Source organism: Osmia bicornis, chromosome 2, assembly GCF_907164935.1.
Source record: "Osmia bicornis bicornis chromosome 2, iOsmBic2.1, whole genome shotgun sequence".
In the NCBI taxonomy this organism is placed as follows: Eukaryota; Metazoa; Arthropoda; class Insecta; order Hymenoptera; family Megachilidae; genus Osmia; species Osmia bicornis.
In genome coordinates, this window is record NC_060217.1 from 160,044 (window position 1) to 182,328 (window position 22,285).

The 22,285-nt window shown below is 39.3% G+C and overlaps 1 protein-coding gene across 1 annotated transcript; it reads left to right on the top strand.

Annotated features, from left to right (window-relative positions):
* Positions 1–8,601: 8,601 nt before the first annotated feature.
* On the top strand, positions 8,602–9,207 carry LOC114881567. Its single transcript, XM_029198387.2, has one exon. The coding sequence runs from the start codon at positions 8,602–8,604 to the stop codon at positions 9,205–9,207; it is 606 nt and encodes a 201-aa protein (XP_029054220.2).
* The last annotated feature ends 13,078 nt before the right edge of the window (positions 9,208–22,285 follow it).

Below are 22,285 nucleotides of genomic sequence, written 5' to 3' on the forward strand. Positions count from 1 at the left end.
AATATACCCATTACGAATTAACTATACTGCAGTTCACGAGTGATCGCACTTAACTCGCGCAGCTAGTGACCTACTGAGGTCTAGGGAGATTTTTAATAGTGCGTGTGATTCCCCTTTACAGCTTGCTTCTTACTTTGCGTTCACATCATTTTTTTCCGGAAAATAATAGAATTTTCATTGCATCGTGAAACTTTACAATATCATCACCGGTTTTCAGTTATCGCACGTCATATACTTCTGCCCACCATTTATATGATCGCAAAGTATAATAAGAAGCAAGCTGGAGAAGGGAATAACACACGTCATTAAAAATCTCTCTACACCTAGTGAGCGGCGCGAGTTAACTATGGTCTCTTGTGAACTGCAGTATAGTGCATGTCCATCAGGAGTGCTGACAATTTCTCATACAATCGTTACAATTACAAATGTTTTCAACCGGACCTATAATTTTTCTCTTACGACTTATTAATTACCAAGTTTGCCATACCACAATCAAATCGTTATTGGCAGCACCGTTTGTTCGGGTATTTTTAATTTTGCGCCGCCTCCGAAAACTTTGAAATATATTTAGTATCCTATTTAATGATTAAGTAGATTGTATTAATAGCTGTGGAATACAGATATAAATGAAATGGAAATTATTTTATACTTTTTAGTGCATTTCGAAGTCGGATTTTTTTTTTGTTAAAAATTATTTTATTTTGCAATAAAAACCGTTCGAAATAAAAAAATGCGAAATGTTTTTATAACGGGACCAATCGGAAGACATACTCTACCAGATGCAAAAGGTTTGGTTCCGATTGGTCCATCCGTCTCGGCGTAATCGGCGAACAAACCCAGCAAAAAAAAAAATATATATATATATATACTGATCGAATTGAGTATCCTCCTCCTTTTCGAAGTCGGATAAAAAACGGGAAGTTTCTAATCTCAACATAGAATGACTTCATTGATCCTTTAATATATTATCGGGGGCACGATTCTGAACAACTTTTTCATTATGCATAATTAACGGAAGCCTTTAGTTTTCGAGATATTCGTGAAAAACTATTATTATTTTTTCTGCCTTTGTTCGCCGATTATTCCGAGACGGATGGACCAATTGGAACGAAACCTTTTGCATCTTCTAAAGTATGTCCCCCGATTGGACCCGTTAAAAAAACATTCTATATTTTTTCATTCCGAACGGATTTTATTGCAAAAAACGTACTATTTCATGTACGTGCGGTGTATGTTCACCGATTATTCTGAGACGGATGGACCAATCGGAATGAGACTTTTTGCATCTTGTACAGTATATCTCCCCATTGGTCCTGTAAAAAAAATATTTTGCATTTTTTTATTCCTAACGACTTTTTTTTCTAAATGTACGTTCGCTGATTACTCCGAGACGGATGGACCAATCGGAATGAAATCTTTTGCGTCTCGTAGGATATGTCTTCCGATTGGTCCCGTTATAAAAACATTTCGCATTTTTTTATTCCGAACGGTATTCATTACTGCAAAATACGTTCTGGTTCAAGTAATGCACCGATTGCGATGAGAGTTTTCACATTTCGTAGATCATTCCACGATGATTCCATTTCCCAAAATTTATCTAACTTCTTATTGTTAATAACTATTGTTATTATAATAAAAAGGCTATTCTTTAGGGTTACGCTTCAAGGAATATACCGATCGCGATTTTTCAAAGTTGTCCCTGCAAGTAAACTTCGTTTCTTTACCAATTGCTTGCTAATACGGTATCCTTCGAATACTGCTCGTTCCACTAAAAAGTATGAAATAAAATAATTTTTAACAAAAAAAACATCCGACTTCGAAATGCACTAAAAAGTATAAAATAATTTCTATTTCATTTATATCTGTATTCCACAGCTATTAATACAATCTACTTAATCGTTAAATAGGATACTAAATATATTTCAAAGTTTTCAAACGGTGCTGCCAATAACGATTTGATTGTGGTATGGCAAACTTGGTAATTAATAAGTCGTAAGAGAAAAATTATAGGTCCGGCTGAAAACATTTGTAATTGCAACGATTGTATGAGAAATTGTCAGCACTCCTGAAGGACATGCACTATACTGCAGTTCACAAGAGACCATAGTTAACTCGCGCCGCTCACTAGGTGTAGAGAGATTTTTAATGACGTGTGTTATTCCCTTCTCCAGTTTGCTTCTTATTATACTTTGCGATCATATAAATGGTGGGCAGAAATATATGACTTACGATAACTGAAAACCGGTGATGATATTGTAAAGTTTCACGATGCAATGAAAATTCTATTATTTTCCGGAAAAAAATGATGTGAACGCAAAGTAAGAAGCAAGCTATAAAGGGGAATCACACGCACTATTAAAAATCTCCCTAGACCTCAGTAGGTCACTAGCTGCGCGAGTCAAATGCCGTCACTCGTGAACTGCAGTATAGTTAATTCGCAATGGGTTTGTTGATTCTCGTTGAATATTGTTTACTTGAAATTATCAAATGGGTGATTTATCATAGTGTAACATCCTACAAGAAGAATGAACAAGAGAAATTTAATAATTAATATTTATTAATATATTTATTCATTTTTTTTTCTTCGTTTTTATATAATTACAAAGTGTAACAGTTTGTTTTATTATTGTACTATATTGCTTCAAATAATTATATTCATACTTAATAACTAAAAAGAATTCTATATTTATTAATATTTACAAAAATTTTATATACTTTAAAATATACGTCGATAATTCTACCGCGTCGATAATTCTACCGCGTCGATAATTCTACCGCGTCGATAATTCTACCGCGTCGATAATTCTACCGCGTCGATAATTCTACCGCGTCGATAAAAGATCGACACAGCGCGCGAAATAAATAGAGAAAGACAGCAATAGCGAATAGAAAGAGATAGGAACAAGAGCAGAGTAGAAAGAGACGGCAATAGCGCGTAGACAGAGATAGCGATACGCACGTAGTCACGTACGCGCAGGTCAAAGTCCGAACACTTCCGGTATCGAAAACACAGGTAGAAAAAACTGCTACGTCAGCAGTTCTCCGGTATAAATACGAGCGTGCCGCACAAAGAATTTTCACTTCGATTCTGATCGTAGTCCGAGACGGGTCTATGATACGATTTATACAGAATTCAGTAATCTTAGACTCTTTTGTCGGCAAAGCGGCAAAGGTTCCGCGTCAGACCCGGGGCGCTCAACTATCGGTTCGCAGCGGTTCTCCTACGTGTCAGGTTCGCACCCAAGTTTAACGAGCGAGCGAAAGCCGAAGCTTCTTGGATGCGGCCTATCAGTACACTGGCTCTAGAGCGACGATACCGTTTTGCAGAGTTCGCTACCAAGCTTAACGAGCGAGCGAAAGCAGAAGCTCCTTGGATGCGGCCTGTTCAGTGACGGCTAAGTTGCCCAGAAACCGAACTGCGGCCGAACGAGCCAACTCCTACAGCGTCGGAACGGATCTTGGCCAATTTCCCGACAATTCATTCAAATCATTTATATTATATTAAATTATATTAAATTATATTAAATTATAAATTCAAGTTTTATAATCGTATCTAGAACCGCGTTCACTAATCAATTTATTTACTCTGTATTTTTATTTTAGGTTGAATTATTTTTGTAATAATCTAATTTTCTTTTATTGTATTCCAATTTAGGCACAAACACGATTGTTAGTTTCTTTGTATTTTTCAATCCAGGGCGTACTCATTGTACATTACTAATACCATTATTTTCTTTTGTATTTCAAACACAGGGCGCAACATTTGTTAATTAACTACATTAATTCAATTCAATATTTAATTACTTCAATTCATTATTTAAATTCAATATTTAATCACATTATTTAATTACGTTCAATATTCTTTTATATTACTTACCTTCTTTCTTTTTTTATTTTTATATTATACACAAGACACCACATTTAATTTCTTGAATAAACACACTTATATCATTTTGAGAAAGGAATCTAGCGTTGGATTTTACTCCTTTACCACGTGCCACCCGAACCTATAATCCCTTCCTATAATTAATATATAATGCATAATATATATATATCATAAAATACGAGTTGCCTTCTCATAGGGAACCGCTCTCCCTACGCGTCGGTGCAGTAGCGTGCTCGCGTATAATTCCGGGACGTTACAATAGGTTGCCGACGACCGAGTTAGGATCTACCTAGTAGAGGAATAGTTTTTAATTTTCCGCCGCCTCCGAAAACTTTGAAATATATTTAGTATCCTATTTAACGATTAAGTAGATTGTATTAATAGCTGTGGAATACAGATATAAATGAAATAGAAATTATTTTATACTTTTTAGTGCATTTCGAAGTCGGATTTTTTTTTTGTTAAAAATTATTTTATATTTAATAACCTTGGTCACACGATTCCATCTCCTATTACGGTTCACCCATACTTTTATATTTTTCTATTTTGGTTAATTCGATACACCTTTCATTATGTTTTTCTTTTCTTCTTTAGGTGGAATTTGGATTGGTCGTTTGCAGGTGGTTATATTAATGTTAGAGTCTGCAAAGACTACTTGAAGAATGGTTTTTAGCCCTTGCTTTTCTGGCATGCTACAATCCTAGATTCCTCTCTATTGCAGTTCATGACGAAGAATTTTTATTGCTTGTGGTAACGTTTCTGTAGATGATACTAATATTCCAAAAACTAATCTATTTTTTAATTTGTACTGTGTGATGTTATTTTGTGGTGTGTATGTTTTAATTTTTTCTTCTCTACACATTGTCTTGTTGTATTTCATCTGCTTGTCCCTCTTTATTGAGAAATGTAATTACTGTTCCCTTCTTCATCCTTAGGTGGTCTTCGGTTTCTACAATCCTGAGTGTGACTGGCTTAAGCCATATCAGTAATAATTATTACTGATTATGTTAGGTTTTGCTCGTTTGAAAATGGTGAGTTGATTTTATTCTTTTTTCTTTATTTTGATGGGTGTAATAGGTGCTGTTAGAGTGTCACTGAAAATTTCTCTTTCTTCCCTTTTAGGTATTGAAGATCTTTCTTTGGTTTCTGAAGAGGAATCTATTCTGGGTGGTTCTCTAAAGATGTGTCTTGGTATGATTGTTTCTTCATTAAACTCCTCGATGTTGTCCCCAATTACGACTGTGGGGAAGGCACTAGACTTTTTACATTTTTTGATATGAAAAATAAGTTTATTATCTGACAATTTCAAAATTCTTTCACACGTTTCCTTCTGACGCAACACATCCCACGACTCACGCACGCATTACCATTCAATCCTGCCAATCATTCACTCCTACCAACCACTCACTTCTGCCAATCACTCATTCCTGCCAACCCAATCATTCCTCTCGCATCCAAACACAAAAACAAACTTCATAACGACTGGTTCTTTTGTTGTAGATCGTTCTTGTGGAATAATGTATTTATTGCCTTGAGGGGGTTGGTGTATTTCTACGGTGACCTGTTCTTCATTAGGTCTTCTCTTTTTAATTTCTTCGGAGGAATATAATGTTGGGTTTAAATTTGCTCTTTTTCTTTGCCTTGGTTGTTTTTCTGATCCATCAGTCACATAGTATTGAGACTTATCTGAATTTATGTCTTCTTCCTTGATTCTTTTCCTTGTTATACCATCATCCCGGAAATAGCTTCTAGATCGAGTTTTGTCTTGATGAATTCAGTTTCGGAATCTGAGGAGCCGTCCCGTGGTCGTGTTAAATGCTGATGAGTAATTTTTCTTTTCTTTATATCTCTCGAGCATGATGATGTAGTTGGTCTCGGTCGTCTTGGATATTGATGCCATTCCTTCCTTCTTTTATGTTCTTCTGATTCTGTTGTTGTCGTTGCCCTGGGTCGAGTAGAATACTGGTGCCATTTCTTCTTCTTCTTAAATTCCCTTGACTCCGAAGTTGTCGTAAGTCGTCTAGGACGAGTGGCATATTGGTGCCACTCTTTCTTCTTTTTATGTTCCCCAGATTCTATAGTTGTAGTTTGTCTAGGGCGAGTGGGATATTGATGACATTCTTTCCATTTCGATCCAGACGTGGATGAATGTAATCGTTTGGCATGTACTTGTAAGGCGTTAATATCTTCAATGGGATTGCGCGAGATAGCCTCTGCATTCATATTTTGTTTGCCTGGTTTATATTTTACTAACATCCCCGTTGCGGCTTCGCCCGCTCTCATAAATAAAAACGTCGAGTATTTGAAGTAATAATGGTTGTATTATTTTTTGGTGATCAATCTCTAGTATTTCAGAAAAGTATTGCTGCCTGTAGAAACAGTAGAAAAGCGGCGATTCCATACTAACGCGTATGTTGTCACGATCGCACACGGATAGGCAGAATTCAATGCGATAGTTTCCACAGTTTTTCGAAAATATCTCAAAAACTAAGGTCGAGCGGCGGTTATATGTATAGCAAAATGTTGTTCAAAATGTTGATTTCTACACCATATTTAAAAATCGTCAAAATCGGAGGTGAGGTCCGTAATCTAAATAATTACCTTCACCCCTGAATTAGAACGAAATCCTGAATTATGTTTTAAATCATTTATATGGGTGACCTTCGTAAGCAAAAACTAAGTCCGGTTTGTGTAATCCGTGTAAATAAATTGTAATCCTGTAACCGATCGATTAGGCCATCGATACGTCACATAGTGTAGGGGCCCGTAGGGCCGGCCCTACTATCATGTCATAGTACGAATCGCGCAAGCGTAAGATACCCCTTCGCTGCCGGGAGCACCGAGCGAGGTGCCTGCCGATCCGCGGAACGAGCACTTGTCGTCGAGGCTTCAATGCGAACAGACGCATACCGAGCTCAGTTAGAATCGATCGAGAAATCTGCACTCTTCGCAAGCCAACCAGCAGTTACGAAACACCGTGCTCTGGTATTGCTTCCGAGACTGCTCCCATGCTTCACGTGCAACCTGAGGCGATTTCCTTCATCAACCGGGTTCGTAAGAACTCGCACGAATGAGGAAATCGCATAAGCGAGCTGTGCGATGTGAAGAGACTGTCGGTGCCCGCGTATCATTAAAATAACTTAAAGAAGGAACTCGACTACAGGTTCCCGTGTCAATGTTCGAAATCTCGAATGTTCGACAGCGTTGTCGCATGCGAATGCTTCTGCGAGCGTACCGTCGTAAGCCTATTTGTAAACGCGACGCGAGCGTCGAGGACATGGCGTTCCGGGAAGTCACAGTTGTTGTCCCCTCGCAAACGAACGTAACGGCCGCGGGTTCAAATTACTTGCGTATATCCGAAGATAGACAGGAGCAATCCTCGCGTGTTAATTGAATAAATAATTTTGTTAATTGTTCCTCAATCAAACTCTGTCTCTCAGTCATTTCCTCCTTACTATAAATTCCTCGTCAACCCACTCTTAAGGTAAGAGTGCGGTTACAATCCTTTTTACACTGTTAAGGGTCCAAGTTCTAAAAATCCCTTCTTAGTGGGTGCTTACGCCATGAGAGGAATACACTACTCGAATTTCATGTTTCTAGGTTTAGGAGTTTGGGCTGGGCATTGATGAATCGGTCAGGACATTTATCCTTCTTGTCCGGTCAAATTTCGAGACCTCCAGTATGTATATGCAATGTTTTGATTCAATCTCTCTGGCTTTTTGCCTACTTTTATCAATTTTAGCAAGTAATTATAATTCAAACTATATCGTGTTTGCTATCATTTTAATCAGAAAAATCTCACCAATGCGCTAGTAAAAGTTTCATTAAAAAAAAATAAAAAAGTTTTATAATTGAATTAGTATTAGTCACGCCGATACGTTTCGGCTCTTTCCTTTGATCATTGAACCTCTCTTTTTCCTCCTCTGTCTGTCCCTTTCTACGTTCACGCTTGACTAGTCGTCGCGTGTAATCCGAGATTCGACACCTCGACTGGATATATGCAATGTTTGGGTCCCAATTTCTCTTGCATATATCCAGGATTTACTGTACACGCCCAGAAACCTTCGCGGGTATTCGCACAACAACTCACCAAAGTTTAATCGCAATCGGATGAATGGTGTAGGAACACATACGGGACAAACAAAGAAACATTCATTTATTTATATATTGATTTCACTTTTATATATTAGTAAGGAGTAGGGATATCATGCAAACTTTACGAGTTCTCTTTTGGGTAGCCACGAACGTGCAGTCACCTAACGATTGGGAGCGGTAGTTAGGGAGTGCGGGCATAGGCTCAGAGTGCTGAGCGCTCAACATATTCTTACGTACTTTTACGCGGATGTAATATTATTTTTATTAAAATAATATAGCCTATGTCACTCCAGAGAAGGCATGGAAGCCACTGTTAAAATTTGATATCAATCGGATAAGTAGTTTTTGAAATTTTTCTGTACATACAAACAAACGCTGTCTCTTTATATAATAGTATGATATGATGTGATGATTTCGTACAAACGCTCCCACGGGACGTTCACCTATCGAGACTCATCATTGAAGATGCTCACAAGCGAACTCTCCATGGAGGAACTCAACAGACTCTCGCATACATTCGACAGAAGCACTGGGTCATCGGTGGAAGAGCACCGGTGAAATCTCACATCTTGAGATGCGTCAAGTGTGATCGTTAGAGGGGGATCCGTGCGCGTCAGATGATGGGCCAACTACCCTTCTCTCTACCATCACGGCCATTCGTTTACATTGGCGTCGATTATACGGGACCGATCACATTGAAGAATTTAAAAGGAAGAAGCTCGAAAACGATCAAAGGATGGATCTGCGTGTTTGTCTGTTTCTCCTCATCGGCAGTTCACCTTACGGTTGTCAGCGACTACTCAACCGAAGGATTTCTGGCAGCCTATAGAAGATTTTTGTCGAGAAGAGGGATCGCTCACAAATTGTACTCTGACTGTGGTACAAATTTCATTGGAGCTCAGGCAGAGCTCAAACGCCTGTTCACGTCAAGTTCAAAGGAGCACCAATACGTCGCATCGATTCTCTCAGCAGACAGCACTCAATGGATGTTCACCCCACCAGCAGCTCCTCACATGGGAGGAAAATGGGAAGCTATAGTGAAATCGATCAAGTTCCATCTCAGAAGAACTATTGGCGAGCTCTTATTAACATTTGAAGAGTTTTCCACTCTTCTCACACAGATCGAAGCGGTGCTCAACTCAAGACTATTGGAACCGCTCAACGACGATCCCGACGACATATCTGCGCTCACACCAGGACACTTCCTCCATCGGCTTAGCGCTTAATTCAGTACTAGAACCATCGCTGCTCGAAGTGTCAGCAGGTCGACTCTCCAACTGGCAACTGATTCAACAACGAGTTCAATACCTCTGGCCTCAGTGGTCACGACACTATCTGCAGCGACTTCAATCAATTTCAAAGCGGCACCATCCGTCTCACGACATTCAGACAGGCTCGTTGGTGCTACTCATGAACGAGCATCTTCCGCCCAATAAATGGCCGCTCGCAAGAGTGACCGAAGTTCACCCAGGCAACGATGGTCTCACCAGGGTTACAACCGTCAAGACTGCAACCACCACTCTCGTTCGACCGACCACCAACCTCATTGTCTTGCCTATGCACCATCCAGCTTAGCTCACCTCAACGGATTCACCATCAACGAATTGCTGGTGGCGAGCGGAAATGTTTGAGAATCCGCTCTGCCATGATGACGCTCACGATCGATCGATTTATCGATCGGGAGTCGACCATCTAGATCAACGCGTAAGTAGGGGTCTTCTCGCCGGTTTGCGCGCAAGGCCCTCAACGACGCCATTATCGTACTGCGACGCATAGTGTTCGGATGGTTCAAGCAAGTTTTGTTCAAGTGCAACTCCTCAGCCTTCTCAGCTCGCTCAACAACCGCTTAACTAACACTTACGATCCATATACACCGTGCAGGCTGCTGGATCTACAGGTATGAATCAATTACATTGTTAATTCAACGTACACGTGAAACGCCGACCACGTGTTGATCAAGCACGATGTTCATGGGCATCATCACCAGTAGCGGGCTGAATTTATATAATTAACGGCGCTTATTTGCTCGCTGCTAGCACTCTTGTAAAGTATTGGTCAACCGCGGCGGATCAAGGTGATGGAATTCAATTTTCGTCCTTGTGTATGCGATACAACTCGTGTCAGATCATTGTACAATTCAAAACAGATCAACTTGTTCACTTGTTCAATTTCTCTATCGCGTGACTCAAGTGGTATTTAATTTATTTCAATTTTGTGATTCGAATAAATTAACTTGTGAAACCCGAACCAGCAAATGTAAAATTATTTCTACCAGCGCAATTTCATCGGGATTAATACTAATCCTCAACAATTACTATATCTACATTAGATATAATGTAATATATTGATTCCGTCCCACAGATCAATATACATTTAATAACAATATCATTATTACTATATCTATAATACCTTAAATATAATGTAAAATACATTTCATAATAATGTCATTATTACTATATCTACAGTAGATATAATGTAATATACTGACTCCTTCCACAGATTAATATACATTTAATAACAATATTGTTTGGGAGACAATGGTCGGGGAAGACGGCACGATCTTTCTCCCCACTCGCGTTCTGAGCCAAATTTACGGAACGCGTTAATTCGACAAACACCTTGAGACCATCGCGACCGCCAACTTTTAACCCGTTCGTGCTTCGAGTTGGGTTCAAACAAAGCTATAATAAAACGAACTATTTTCTGTCTGTGGAACCTCTGAGTTTTTCTCATTGACCACCCGCTTCCGCGCGACGCGCATCCAGGACTTCGAGCGTTCCTCCGAACGTTTTACCGGCGAGAAAGCGGAACCCGCTGAATTCCGCTCGTTCTCTAACGAACAAATATCATTATTACTATATCTACATTAGAGATAATGTAGATATATTGATTCCTTCCCACAGATCAATATACATTTAATAACAACATCATTATTAATATATCTACATTAGATATAATGTAATACAGTAAAAGCTGGATAAATGTGTCGTACTATCTTCCTCTTGATACTGATCTAATCTACGGTCCCGAGACAAGCAGATGCGGTCACTATTTATGTTTCCAGACTTTTACCATTTTCCTTTCCCAATCATATCTCGTACTGGCAGATGGCCCTCTTCACATGGGTCTCCCAATGCTTATGTATCCAACCCTCTTCCATTTTTCAGGCTTGTACGTTATCAGTCTGTTCGAAAATGCATTGATTTCAACCGTCGCCACGCGAACCGCGGCAGCACTCTTCAGCGCGACCGGCAGCCACCTTGGATGCCGGTCAGGCCGACCAATCACCGAGCTTGACGTTACCGGGAAGAAGCCAACGGCTCTTGCTACGACGAAGCCGGTGGTTCGGCCATTACGATTTTGCACCGCCACGCTTACACACGTGTACATACAAAGTAGTAAATTTTTTGTGCGATCATCAGAATTTCGGTTCAAAAAGCTCAAACTCGCAAAGCGAATTCAGTGCCAACGGCTACCGCGAACTCGCGATCAATTTAAAGCACGCAAATCCGCGTAATTAATATAATTACGGATTTGCGTATAATTGTGGAGTGTATTTGCTTTCCAAATGCTTCAAATTTCAGGCTAAGAGTCCCTTTGAACGCCGTAGAGAAGTACGTCGACTACAGCTTTGTTTTAACTGTCTCGGTCGGCATAAAGTTTCTGAGTGCATGTCGTCGTTTCGTTGCATGCAGTGTAGGGAAAAACACCATACGATGCTTCATCCCGTGCAGGCTAGTGGTTTTCATGCGAGAGAGAAATGTTCGGTTGAGGCACAAGGGTTTCGCAAAGACAAGCCTTCAACGTCATCGGGCGTTAATATACACACTGCTCGTGTCGCGTCGCGTATATATATGGTGCTGGTAGCGACTGCTCAGCTAACGTTGGTGGGACCGCACGGGGTGCAGACTCGTGTGCGGGCTTTGTTAGATCAAGGTTTCCAAAGTTTTTTTGTCTCCGAATCGGTCGCTAACTTGTTGGGTTTGCAGAAGCGTTGCGTCGACGTTCCATTGATGGGCCGCGGGGCGAAGTCGGCTGGCACTGCTTGCCAAGCTACGAGTTTTAGAATACTTTCGTTAATTGACCCGTTGTTTCAAGTTGAAACGGATGCTTTTATTTTGTCGAAGCTCACGTCGCAGCTTCCAGCTCGATGCTGCATGGAGTTGAATCTCGGCCTGTTTGCGGGATTATCCTTGGCCGATCCGCAATTTTATATTTCAGGGTCTGTCGATATTATTTTAGGCGCGGATATTTATGAGCAGCTATTGCGTTCGGGTCTGCGGAGTTTTCCTCCTTCGTCCCTGGTTGCGCAGGAAACAGTCCTCGGTTGGATTGTCTCCTGCCTTGTGCTTACGGTCGGTTCACGGCGGGCGGTCAACCATGAGACAGCTCCGTTTTAAGCACTGCACTGTGCAAGGGAGGAAGACTTAGACGAGTCGTTACAGCCTTTTGGACCCTTGAAGAATTGCCAACGGTCACCGCGTCGCTTAAGCCTCTAGATGAAGCATGCGAAAAATTATTTAGAGACTCGCATGTTCGTAATTTTGACGGTCGGTTCATGGCACGTCTTCCTTTAAAGTCAGAGCCGCCAGCGGTTGGTCCGGAAACCAGACATATGACCATGGGCACACTTACGCATATGTACCGTCGATCCTGGGATAGCTTTGGCATATCGCGAATTTATGGCGGTTTATGAAAATTTGGGGCATATGGAGCGCGTTCCGGCGTCTGAACTCGATAATCCGCGTGCTTGGTATTTGCCTCGTCGCCGTCGAACTGGAAGATTCTGGTAGTTTTCGATGCGTCGAGAAAGACTCGCGAAGGCCAATGTATGAACGACTTTCTTCTGACGGGGCCGGCTCTGCAGCGCGATCTGTCGTTAATTCTGCTAAATTGGCGCCGGTATCGTTTTGTGTTTACGGCGGATGTTGTTAAGACGTTTCGGCAAATTCGGGTTGCGCGTGGCGATCAAGATTTGCAAAAAATAGTGTGGGGTCCTAGCACGTCGGAGACGCCGGTGGAATATCGGTTAACAACCGTGACTTATGGGACGGCGTGGGCTCCCTATCTCGCGATACGTACATGGGAATGGATCAGTATATTACACTTCACCCAATGTAGATATAGTAATAATGATATTGTTATTAAATGTACATTGTTCAGTGGGAATGGATCAGTATATTACATTTTAGCCAATGCAGATATAGCAATATTGATATTGTTGTTAAATGTATATCACATATCTAATGTACATATAATAATAATGATTTAGTTACTAAATGTACATTAATCTGTGGGAAGGCATCACTATATTACATTATATCTAACGTAGACGTAGTAATAATAATATTGTTATTAAATGTACATTGATCTGTGGTAATGGATCTGTATATTACATTACATCTAATATAGATATAGTAATAATGATATTGTTATTAAATGTACTTTGATCGGTGGGAATCGATTAGTATATTACATTACTTCCAATGTAGATATAGTAATGATGATATTGTTATTAAATGTACATTGATCTGTAGGAAGGAATCAGTATATTACATTATATCTAGTGTCGATATAGTAATAATGATATTGTTATTAAATGTACATTGATCTGTGGGAATGGATCAGTATATTACATTACACCCGATGTAGATATAGTAATAATGATATTGTTATTAAATGTATTGTTGCGCCAGGGAGTAGTGCTCGCACTTTCCATAGTTAAATAAATAAACAAAGAACTAACTACACTGTCTATATTTCAAATACACAGGAGTTTTATGCAATAGGTCCGTACAGGTCGGCTACCCGATACATTCTAATATTCAAAAGGCGCGCGGTTGTCTAAGAGACCTCAAACATCCGGTGACGTGTTTCCGCTCGAAACAAGAAATAGCTTCTCGTCATGATTCGTCGACAGCTTCGGACGGGGCAGTCGATGGTTCTTTCGATACATCAAGAAGCGGTCGATGCGCCGAAAGAGCGGGAAATTCTGGCCGTTGCAACATTGCTGCTTCTTTCAATAAGCGGTCGTCCCGACCGCGACCATCTTCGTTCTTGTGACCATCTTCACGTGAGCAGATCATCGACCCAATTCAAGCCATGGTCTCTAACCTCGTGCTGTCAGTCTCTCAAGGTTGCTAACCTCTGCTCTAGTACCTCTGCCTGAAAGGAGGTAAAAACCAAAGACGTAACATTTACCTTAGTGGCTCTATCAGGCAGCTAACGTCTTGACATTCGTCCTTCGTCCCAGGGGAAAACCACTCAAAAACCCTGAGCAAGACGCCGCCGCACAGTGGCGAGAATCGCCGAAAACGTGGACAAAATTAATATCTTAAAATGTGAGGTAAATTAATCAAATAAATTACAATATTATAATTGCGGAAGGATAATACTATGTTTCTAATGAAAAATATTTTATTTTTATATAGTGTGACTTGAAAGTTACATTTAAATTGTTAATTAGAATCGCACATCTTTTTTTATACGTGTAATATTAAAAGAATGAAAAGAAATGCACAATATAATACATATATACATTAATATATACAAAATAGATAATATTTACTGATAAACATACTTATATACATAAATTATTCTAAGTTACTTTCCTGTTCATCTTCTACTTCTTCTACTTCTTCTTCTTATTTTTCTGCTTCTTCTTCTCATCATCATCTTCTTCTTCTTCTTCTTCTTCAGATTCGTTGATATTAGCAATATCGAAAAATTGAATTACATCTCGCAGATATGTTTTTCCTTTTTTCGGCCATACCATCCTCATACATAAAAAACATACAGTCACACTATATAAACATACAATATTTTTCATTAAAAAAGTATATTATTATCCTTCCACAACTGTAATATTGTAATTTATTTCATTAATTTACCTCACATTTTTAAATATTAATTTTCTCCACGATTTCGGGCAAATTCGTCACTGTGTGTAACTAACTTTCCTCCCCTGAAAATTTGAGTGAAAGAAGAAAGGGAGTTTCTGTAAACAGCTGCAAAAAGCAGTGCTAAATACTTTTATAACTTGACTGGTCCGTACGTGTCATGTACGCTAATAGGGTGCGCGTGTGCACAAAAATGTGAATAACTCAGAAGACCGCAAATTACCGCAAGATACTTTTACAGATCTTTATTCAGGAAACTTCCAGCTTTAATTTAAGCCTAATTTGAACGTGTAGATTCGTGTAGAACACAACTTTTACCATACATAAACATTAAATATGTCCATTCTTTCTATTTCGTCCTATATCACAGTTAAAAATAAACATTTTGTTGTGCAAATTACATAAATATATTCAAAAAGGATCATATAAAGTGGCAATATTAGCGAAAGAACATAATAGTTAAAAAATAATGAACAGCATTATGTTAAACTTTGCACGATGAAACTGACTTCACAAAATCATCAACTTTGAAGGCTCATATCTGCTAAATGGTAATAATGAAATCATTAAAAGTGTCAGAACATTATGCTCACATTCCTTATGAACAAGTTCCATTAAACAGATTTCAAGAATTCCGATTTTCATTTTTTGACTTTTGTCCACGTTTTCGGCGATTCTCGCCACTGTGCGCCGGTTCAGTGTGCACAGGTCATCTTAGAATCCGCTCAAATTTCCAGTTCTTCTTAGCATTCTTCTTTCTTCGATTGCCAATTCTTCTTAGCATTCTTCTTTCTTCGAGGAGGTCCTGACAGTTCCTCACCCTTCCTCTTGATTCCCTGGGCCTTCACGCCTTCCTTTCAAAGTCTTCTAGGATGAAGAAGCCCCCAGTCCGACGGGTCCACTCTACTGGGGGATGCTCCTAGGGATGGGCGATGTTCGAAAAAAATATCGATGTTAAAATAATCGATTAGTTAAAAAATCGATAATTGAACATCAATGCTTTTTAAAAAATATCGAAGTATCGAATTCTTTTTTCCTACGGCTGATTTTGGAAACATCGCCCTAAGCACATTTCCTGGAGTGTAGCCTAGAAAAAGCATATACAGGTAATAATAGTAGTAATAGTATTTTGCGAGTTCTTGAGCTGTAAGTGCAACAGGGTTGACTTCGTGACTAGAAAAAATATTTTTATTAAATCTATAGGGAATGGGATATTCTAAGAATGCATAAGCAGCATAAACATCAAAATATTATGCGTACATTATAAAAAGTCACTGTACCTGCGATAGCAGAACAGATGTAAAAGGATTGAGATGATAAAAAAAATTATAGATGGAGCATTTGGATAAGATAATTCTTAAAATCTACGATCACAGAATCAGAATGAAGAACAATTAATAAGAGTTACAAGAATATAATCACACAAATGCGTATGGCGTTCTTATTTAGTCGCGTTCCGAAATTCACTGCCAATGCTGGAAACTAGTTACGTATTACAGATTTTCAGTGCTGGCAATGAATTTCGGAACACGACTTATATCCAATGAGCATACAATACTTTTCGAAAATTATACGCTCATTGAATAGTGCGCTTCGCATCATGCTGTTCAGTTTTCTCACAGAGATAAAAAATATCGATGTTATGTAAAAAAGTATCGATAATCGATTAATTGATTTGTTTAAACATCGATAAAAGCAATCGATTATTAGGAAAAAAACTATCGATATTTAATTAATCGAAACATATTGCCCATCCCTAGATGCTCCCCAGCCATCAAGCAAAATCTTTCCTTGATGGTATGGTGGGCCGGAGCATACTACAACTACGCAGTCCGATGACCAGAACCCCGAATACAAAAATCAAAAATAAACGGAACACCGGCTGAGGGGATGTATTCTTCCTCCGAAGAGAACAACACTTCCTCCATCGTTTAGACACGCGTAGCTAGCAAGTTTACCATGGCCGAAAGAAACTTCACCCTGGCTTTGTGCGACGAAGCGTCTTCTTCTTGGACGAGGACTTCAGAAACACCCTCCTCAGTCTTCTATTCTTGATTCTTTCCTATTTAGGTGTTACTTCCCCGTGAATGTTCATAAAGAGCCAAACGATTCAAGTGAACTACTTTAGGTTTAGACTTTGGGGAGAGAATATGCGGTAGATTAATTCCTTCCCAATCAAACTGGAGTTTGGGACATTTTCCCTTCGTTCTTCGGGGATTGTAAAACTACACCTTGTCTCCAGGAATAAAGGAAATTGGTCTCGCAAAAGAATCGTACCAGGATTTTGTCTTCTCCGCACAAATTCGCATATGATGACGAACGAATTTGTGAATCTCTTCAATCTTCTTTCTGGTTTCCTCGATGTAAACAGTTTCTTCTTTATGTTCTAAGGCAATAGTTCCTCTGAGCAGATCCAAAGGCAAACATAACTCACGTCCCATCAGAAGCACTGAAGGGCTATTCTGAGTAATTTCATGTCGAGATGTACGATATGCCAATAAAAACGTCGGAATCCACTCATTCCAGTCCTTTTGATGTTCCGCAACAAACTGGGATAAATACTGCATCAAGGTCCGTATCAACCGTTCTACGAGTCCATCCGACTGACGGTGCAAGGGAGTTGTTCTCGTTTTCTTTATTCCCAACATCTTCATCAACTCTTTAAAGACAGTTGACTCAAAACTGCGACCCTGATCAGAATGAAGCTCTAACGGTACTCCATGCCGACTTATCACCTCCCTCATCAGGGCCGTGGAAATTGTCGTCGCTGCTGGTACGGAAGCGGAACCACCTCTAGCCTTTGAAAACTTTGAAATGAATTTGGTATCCTATTTAACGATTAAGTAGATATTATTAATAGCTATGGAATATTGGTATAAATGAAATAGAAATTATTTTACACTTTTTAGTGCGTTTCGAAGTCGGATTTGTTTTTTGTTAAAAATTATTTTATTTGACACTTTTTAGTGGAACCAGTAGTATTTGTGGAATAGTGTAAGGTGATTTTGGGTTTCTGTTGCTTACCTAATAACTATAAACCGGACAAAATTGACCGAATTTAAATGGTTAATAATAAATTTTTGCGATTGGGATCATCGCGGAAATACAGGGTGTCACGCGTCTACCTCCACAGCCGAAGAGGGATGATTGCTAAGGTGATTCTAAACAACTTTTTCCTTTGCCAAAATGTTGGTTCGTTTTTGAGTTATTAACAAAAAACACCGACTAATCTGAGCGCGTACAGTTCGCGGGCTCAGGGACTGCAATGTCGGCTACGAAAACCGGGCCTGACGTAGGTCGCGAACGAACGACTCGGCACCCCGTTGGCATAGCACAATAAAAAAACTGAATTTGTAGAACATTTCTAGTCGTTTAAAATGAGTATGGAACCAAATCTCTTGTCGTTTGTCATAATGTAAAAAAGGCAATTCCAAGCATTCTATACAACAAATAAAAATGATTGAAATGGAATAATTAATAAACGTTTGAATTGGAGGCTAGGTTAATGATGAAAAATTTGAAAACGATTTAAATGAAACTTTCGCATTCGTTCCTAAATTAACCTGCTACGCTGAAAGCAGATAATTGTCACTGGGAAACGAGGAAACACGTTCGGTAGAACATCTGTTTTCATGATCGGTTCAGTGAACTGCCCTCATTTATTGCACTTAGGTATGAATAATAGACGAGCTGTTTTCTCATCGAATGTTCAGAATCGACACCGTGACCTACCGGGAATTTTTTCTTTCAGCGTAGCAAGTTAATTTAGAAACCAATCGGTAAGTTTCATTTAAATTGTTTTCAAATTTTTTATCATTAACGTAGCCTCCAATTCAAATGTTTATTAATTATGTAACGGGGTCGGTCGGTTCGGTGCGCACGGCGTTGCGCACCGCGGTCGGTTTCCCCGTGCCAGGATTCGCAAGGGAACAGGTCGGTAAATAACGAGGCAGATATACGTAGAGAAATACATGTTTATTCAAAACTAAAGATGACTACGGTATATGTGCAGGGTGTAAAAAAATTAAATGTTACGACCTATATGGGGTGATTCTACACCTCTGGATCGGTGGAGATCTGTCAAAGAAAGTGACCGCAAAATTGACCTTGACCCCTAATTTCAAGGTCAAATTTTTTTATTGGCTTACCGTATAGTGCTCGTGGAGGGGATAAAAAGTCTGTAAGGAACCATGTGCCGGAAATCAACCCTTCTCCTAGAAAAAAAACCGTTAAAGTTTCCATATACGTTAATGCATTAAACGTTGAGTCGCCCGGAACCCCTCTCCAGTAATCTTGGCGCGTCAGTCTCGCGTATCGCTCGAATTTCATGGTATAGGACAATTCTTGAATTTCAATCACAATGCCAGCATATAGGAAGGGTAAATTGTAAGAGAGCATATTTAAAAGGCAAAATAACTACTGCGTTTAAATGAAAATAAAAATGAATTTAATCGAAACATTCGTAATATAATATAATATCATACAAGTATGATAAGTAATATAATATATAAATAACAATAATAATAAAAATATAATATAAAATAATTATATAAAATAATAATATATAATATAAGATAATAATAATAATAAGTAATATAATAATAAATATAATAAGATAATAAATATTTGATGCAGTCCTTTGCGTAATAATTAACTGATGCATTAACCGCATAACTGCGATGTGTTAACGAACTGTGAAATGATAAAACTAAACATTTATCTTGCGTTTATATTCGAAGTGCAAAACTTCAGTGAATTAAATTCATTTTTATTTTCATTTAAACGCAGTAGTTATTTTGCCTTTTTAAATATGCTCTCTTAGAATTTACCCTTCCTATATGCTGACATTGTGATTGAAATTCAAGAATTGTCCTATACCATGAAATTCGAGCGATACGCGAGACTGACGAGCCAAGATCACTGGAGGGGGGTACCGGGCGACTCAACGTTTAATGCATTAACGTATATGGAAACTATGACGGCTTTTTTCTAGGAGAAGGGTTGATTTCCGGCACATGGTTCCTTTCAGACTTTTTATCCCCTTGATGAGCACTATACGATAAGCCAATAAAAAGATTTGACCTTGAAATTAGGGGTCAAGGTCAATTTTGCGGTCGCTTTGTTTGACAGATCTCCACCGATCCTGAGGTGTAGAATCACCCCATATATGTCGTGACATTTAATTTTTTTACATCCTGTACAGGGTGTAAAAAAATTAATGGTCACGGCTCCAGGGGGTGAATCTACACCCTAGGATCGGTGGACATTTGTAAAAAAAACCTGCCGCAAAATTGTTTATAACATTGAAAATTGTTGTTAAATTTTTTTTTTACACCAACACATTCTGCACACTGAGAGGAGAAAAAGTTTGAGAGGAACTATATGTCGCAAACGAACCGTTTCATCAGGAAAAGTTATTAAATAATTCATAGCGATTTGATTGTGTAGTGTTTCACGTATAGGCGAGGGCCTACCACTACCCTGCCACTTGAGCGTATCTACCCCAACGCTGGGGCCTGGCACAGCTGTGCGCCGTACCCCTACCCTAAACTGACACCATGCGACGTTTAAAGGGACAGTAGACCTAGTAAGGTGCATTGACCTACTTGTATAGGTTTCGGTCAAGTGACTTTTCTTATCTTTCACCATTGGGGCAATACCATTTTAGAATAGCGGGCAAATATTTAAAAATCTGAAAAAAATTGAGGATATAGTCCTATTTGTCCCTTTTACGGACCTGTTTCCAAAAATACGAACACTTTAAAATTGGCCATAGGAAAATTAATTAAACTTAACGCTGCGTCAGGACACGCTGGCTCGACCGGCCGAGTTGCGCGGTGCTAGTAGCGGCCAAGCGGCTATACCTGCTATTGTTAATAGGGTATGGGATCGCTGTGAGGTCTAACAACTATTGAAAACTCACTCTTTGTCAATGATACTTATTGTTATATACATTCAAGTTGTCATTGTTCGATGGAAACCACGAGAAGGTGGTGAGTATTCTTCCATCAGGATGGGATGGGATATGATTAGATTAGGTTAAAGGATAACTATTTGGTTATATTCATGAGCGTCTAATTATATCAATTATTTATAAATTATATAAATTATGGAATGCCCCTGTTTAAAGTAGAATATATCAATACTAAGAATCTAGTACCCTAGGATTTCATGCAATAATAATATATTTACTTACCAATTATCTCTGTCTTTGCCTCTCCCACAAGACACTGCCGTACTCACCAATGCTCCGTAACAGTCTTGCTTGGTCACCAGCTTCAATGTGTCCACCACCACTGTTTACACAGTTTCTAATCTGTATTTTAAGTTTCTACGCACTTTATAAAAAATGTCTGCTTTGTTTTGAATTTTTTCAAAGGCATAATTAATACGTCCTTTTAAATCCGCCACAGTCCTTATTTCAGTGCCCGATTTATACACAATTTGCTTCACTGCGCCCCACAGAAAAAAATCCAGTGGATTTAAATCGGGGGAGCGTGGAGGCCACAAATGTGGAGCAGGTGTTCTCCCAATCCATCGCGATCCAAACATTTGCGACAAATGTTCGCGTACTGGTCTGCTAAAATGTGGTGGCGCGCCATCGTGCATAAAATAAATCCTTCTTCTTCTTTGTTGGGGAATGAGCCTTCTTAATTCTGTGATCAATTGCGATCGCAAAAATTGGCAATATCGTTGGCTAGTTAATGGCGCCGGTAGATAAATAGGACCGATTATATTATCACCGATTATGCCAGCCCACACATTTACTGAAAACCGGCCTTGATTAAAATGCATAACATGCGGATTTCTTTCTGCCCAGATCCTGGTGTTTTGCCGATTTTGGATGTTGGTGTTGGAGAAACTACTTTCATCCGTAAATATAATGTTTTTAAAAAAATCCTCGTTATTCTCCACTTTCCTCAACATCCACTGACAAAAGTTTATCCTCTGTTGATAATCCGATTCCCTTAACGCTTGGACCTTCTGGATACGATATGGTCTCAAGCCTTCTTCACGGATTACACGACGTACCGTCATATGTGAAATATTCACGCGTCGTGCAATGCCACGGAGTCCCATGAACGGATAAGTTCTTGCAAGTGCAATCACTTGCTCTTCCGTCCTCCAATGCGTCCGTGGTCGACCAGCATGGCGGTGGTTGTTGCCGGCGTCTGATAGTGAGGCTTCACTAAAACGGTGGTCCAGTCTTTGAAACTGCCGTCTATCAGGAACGGATCTCATTCGCATTGATCTTCCACTATTTTCTAGCCATTCGCGGTATATATCCCGAGCTAGGGTATAGTCCCTATTAGCTGCATCGATGGCACGGAGCATTTGACGCACATTCACAAATGAATGATTATTGTTTTGGCCACGACGCTCCATAATGCACGGGTGTTTATTA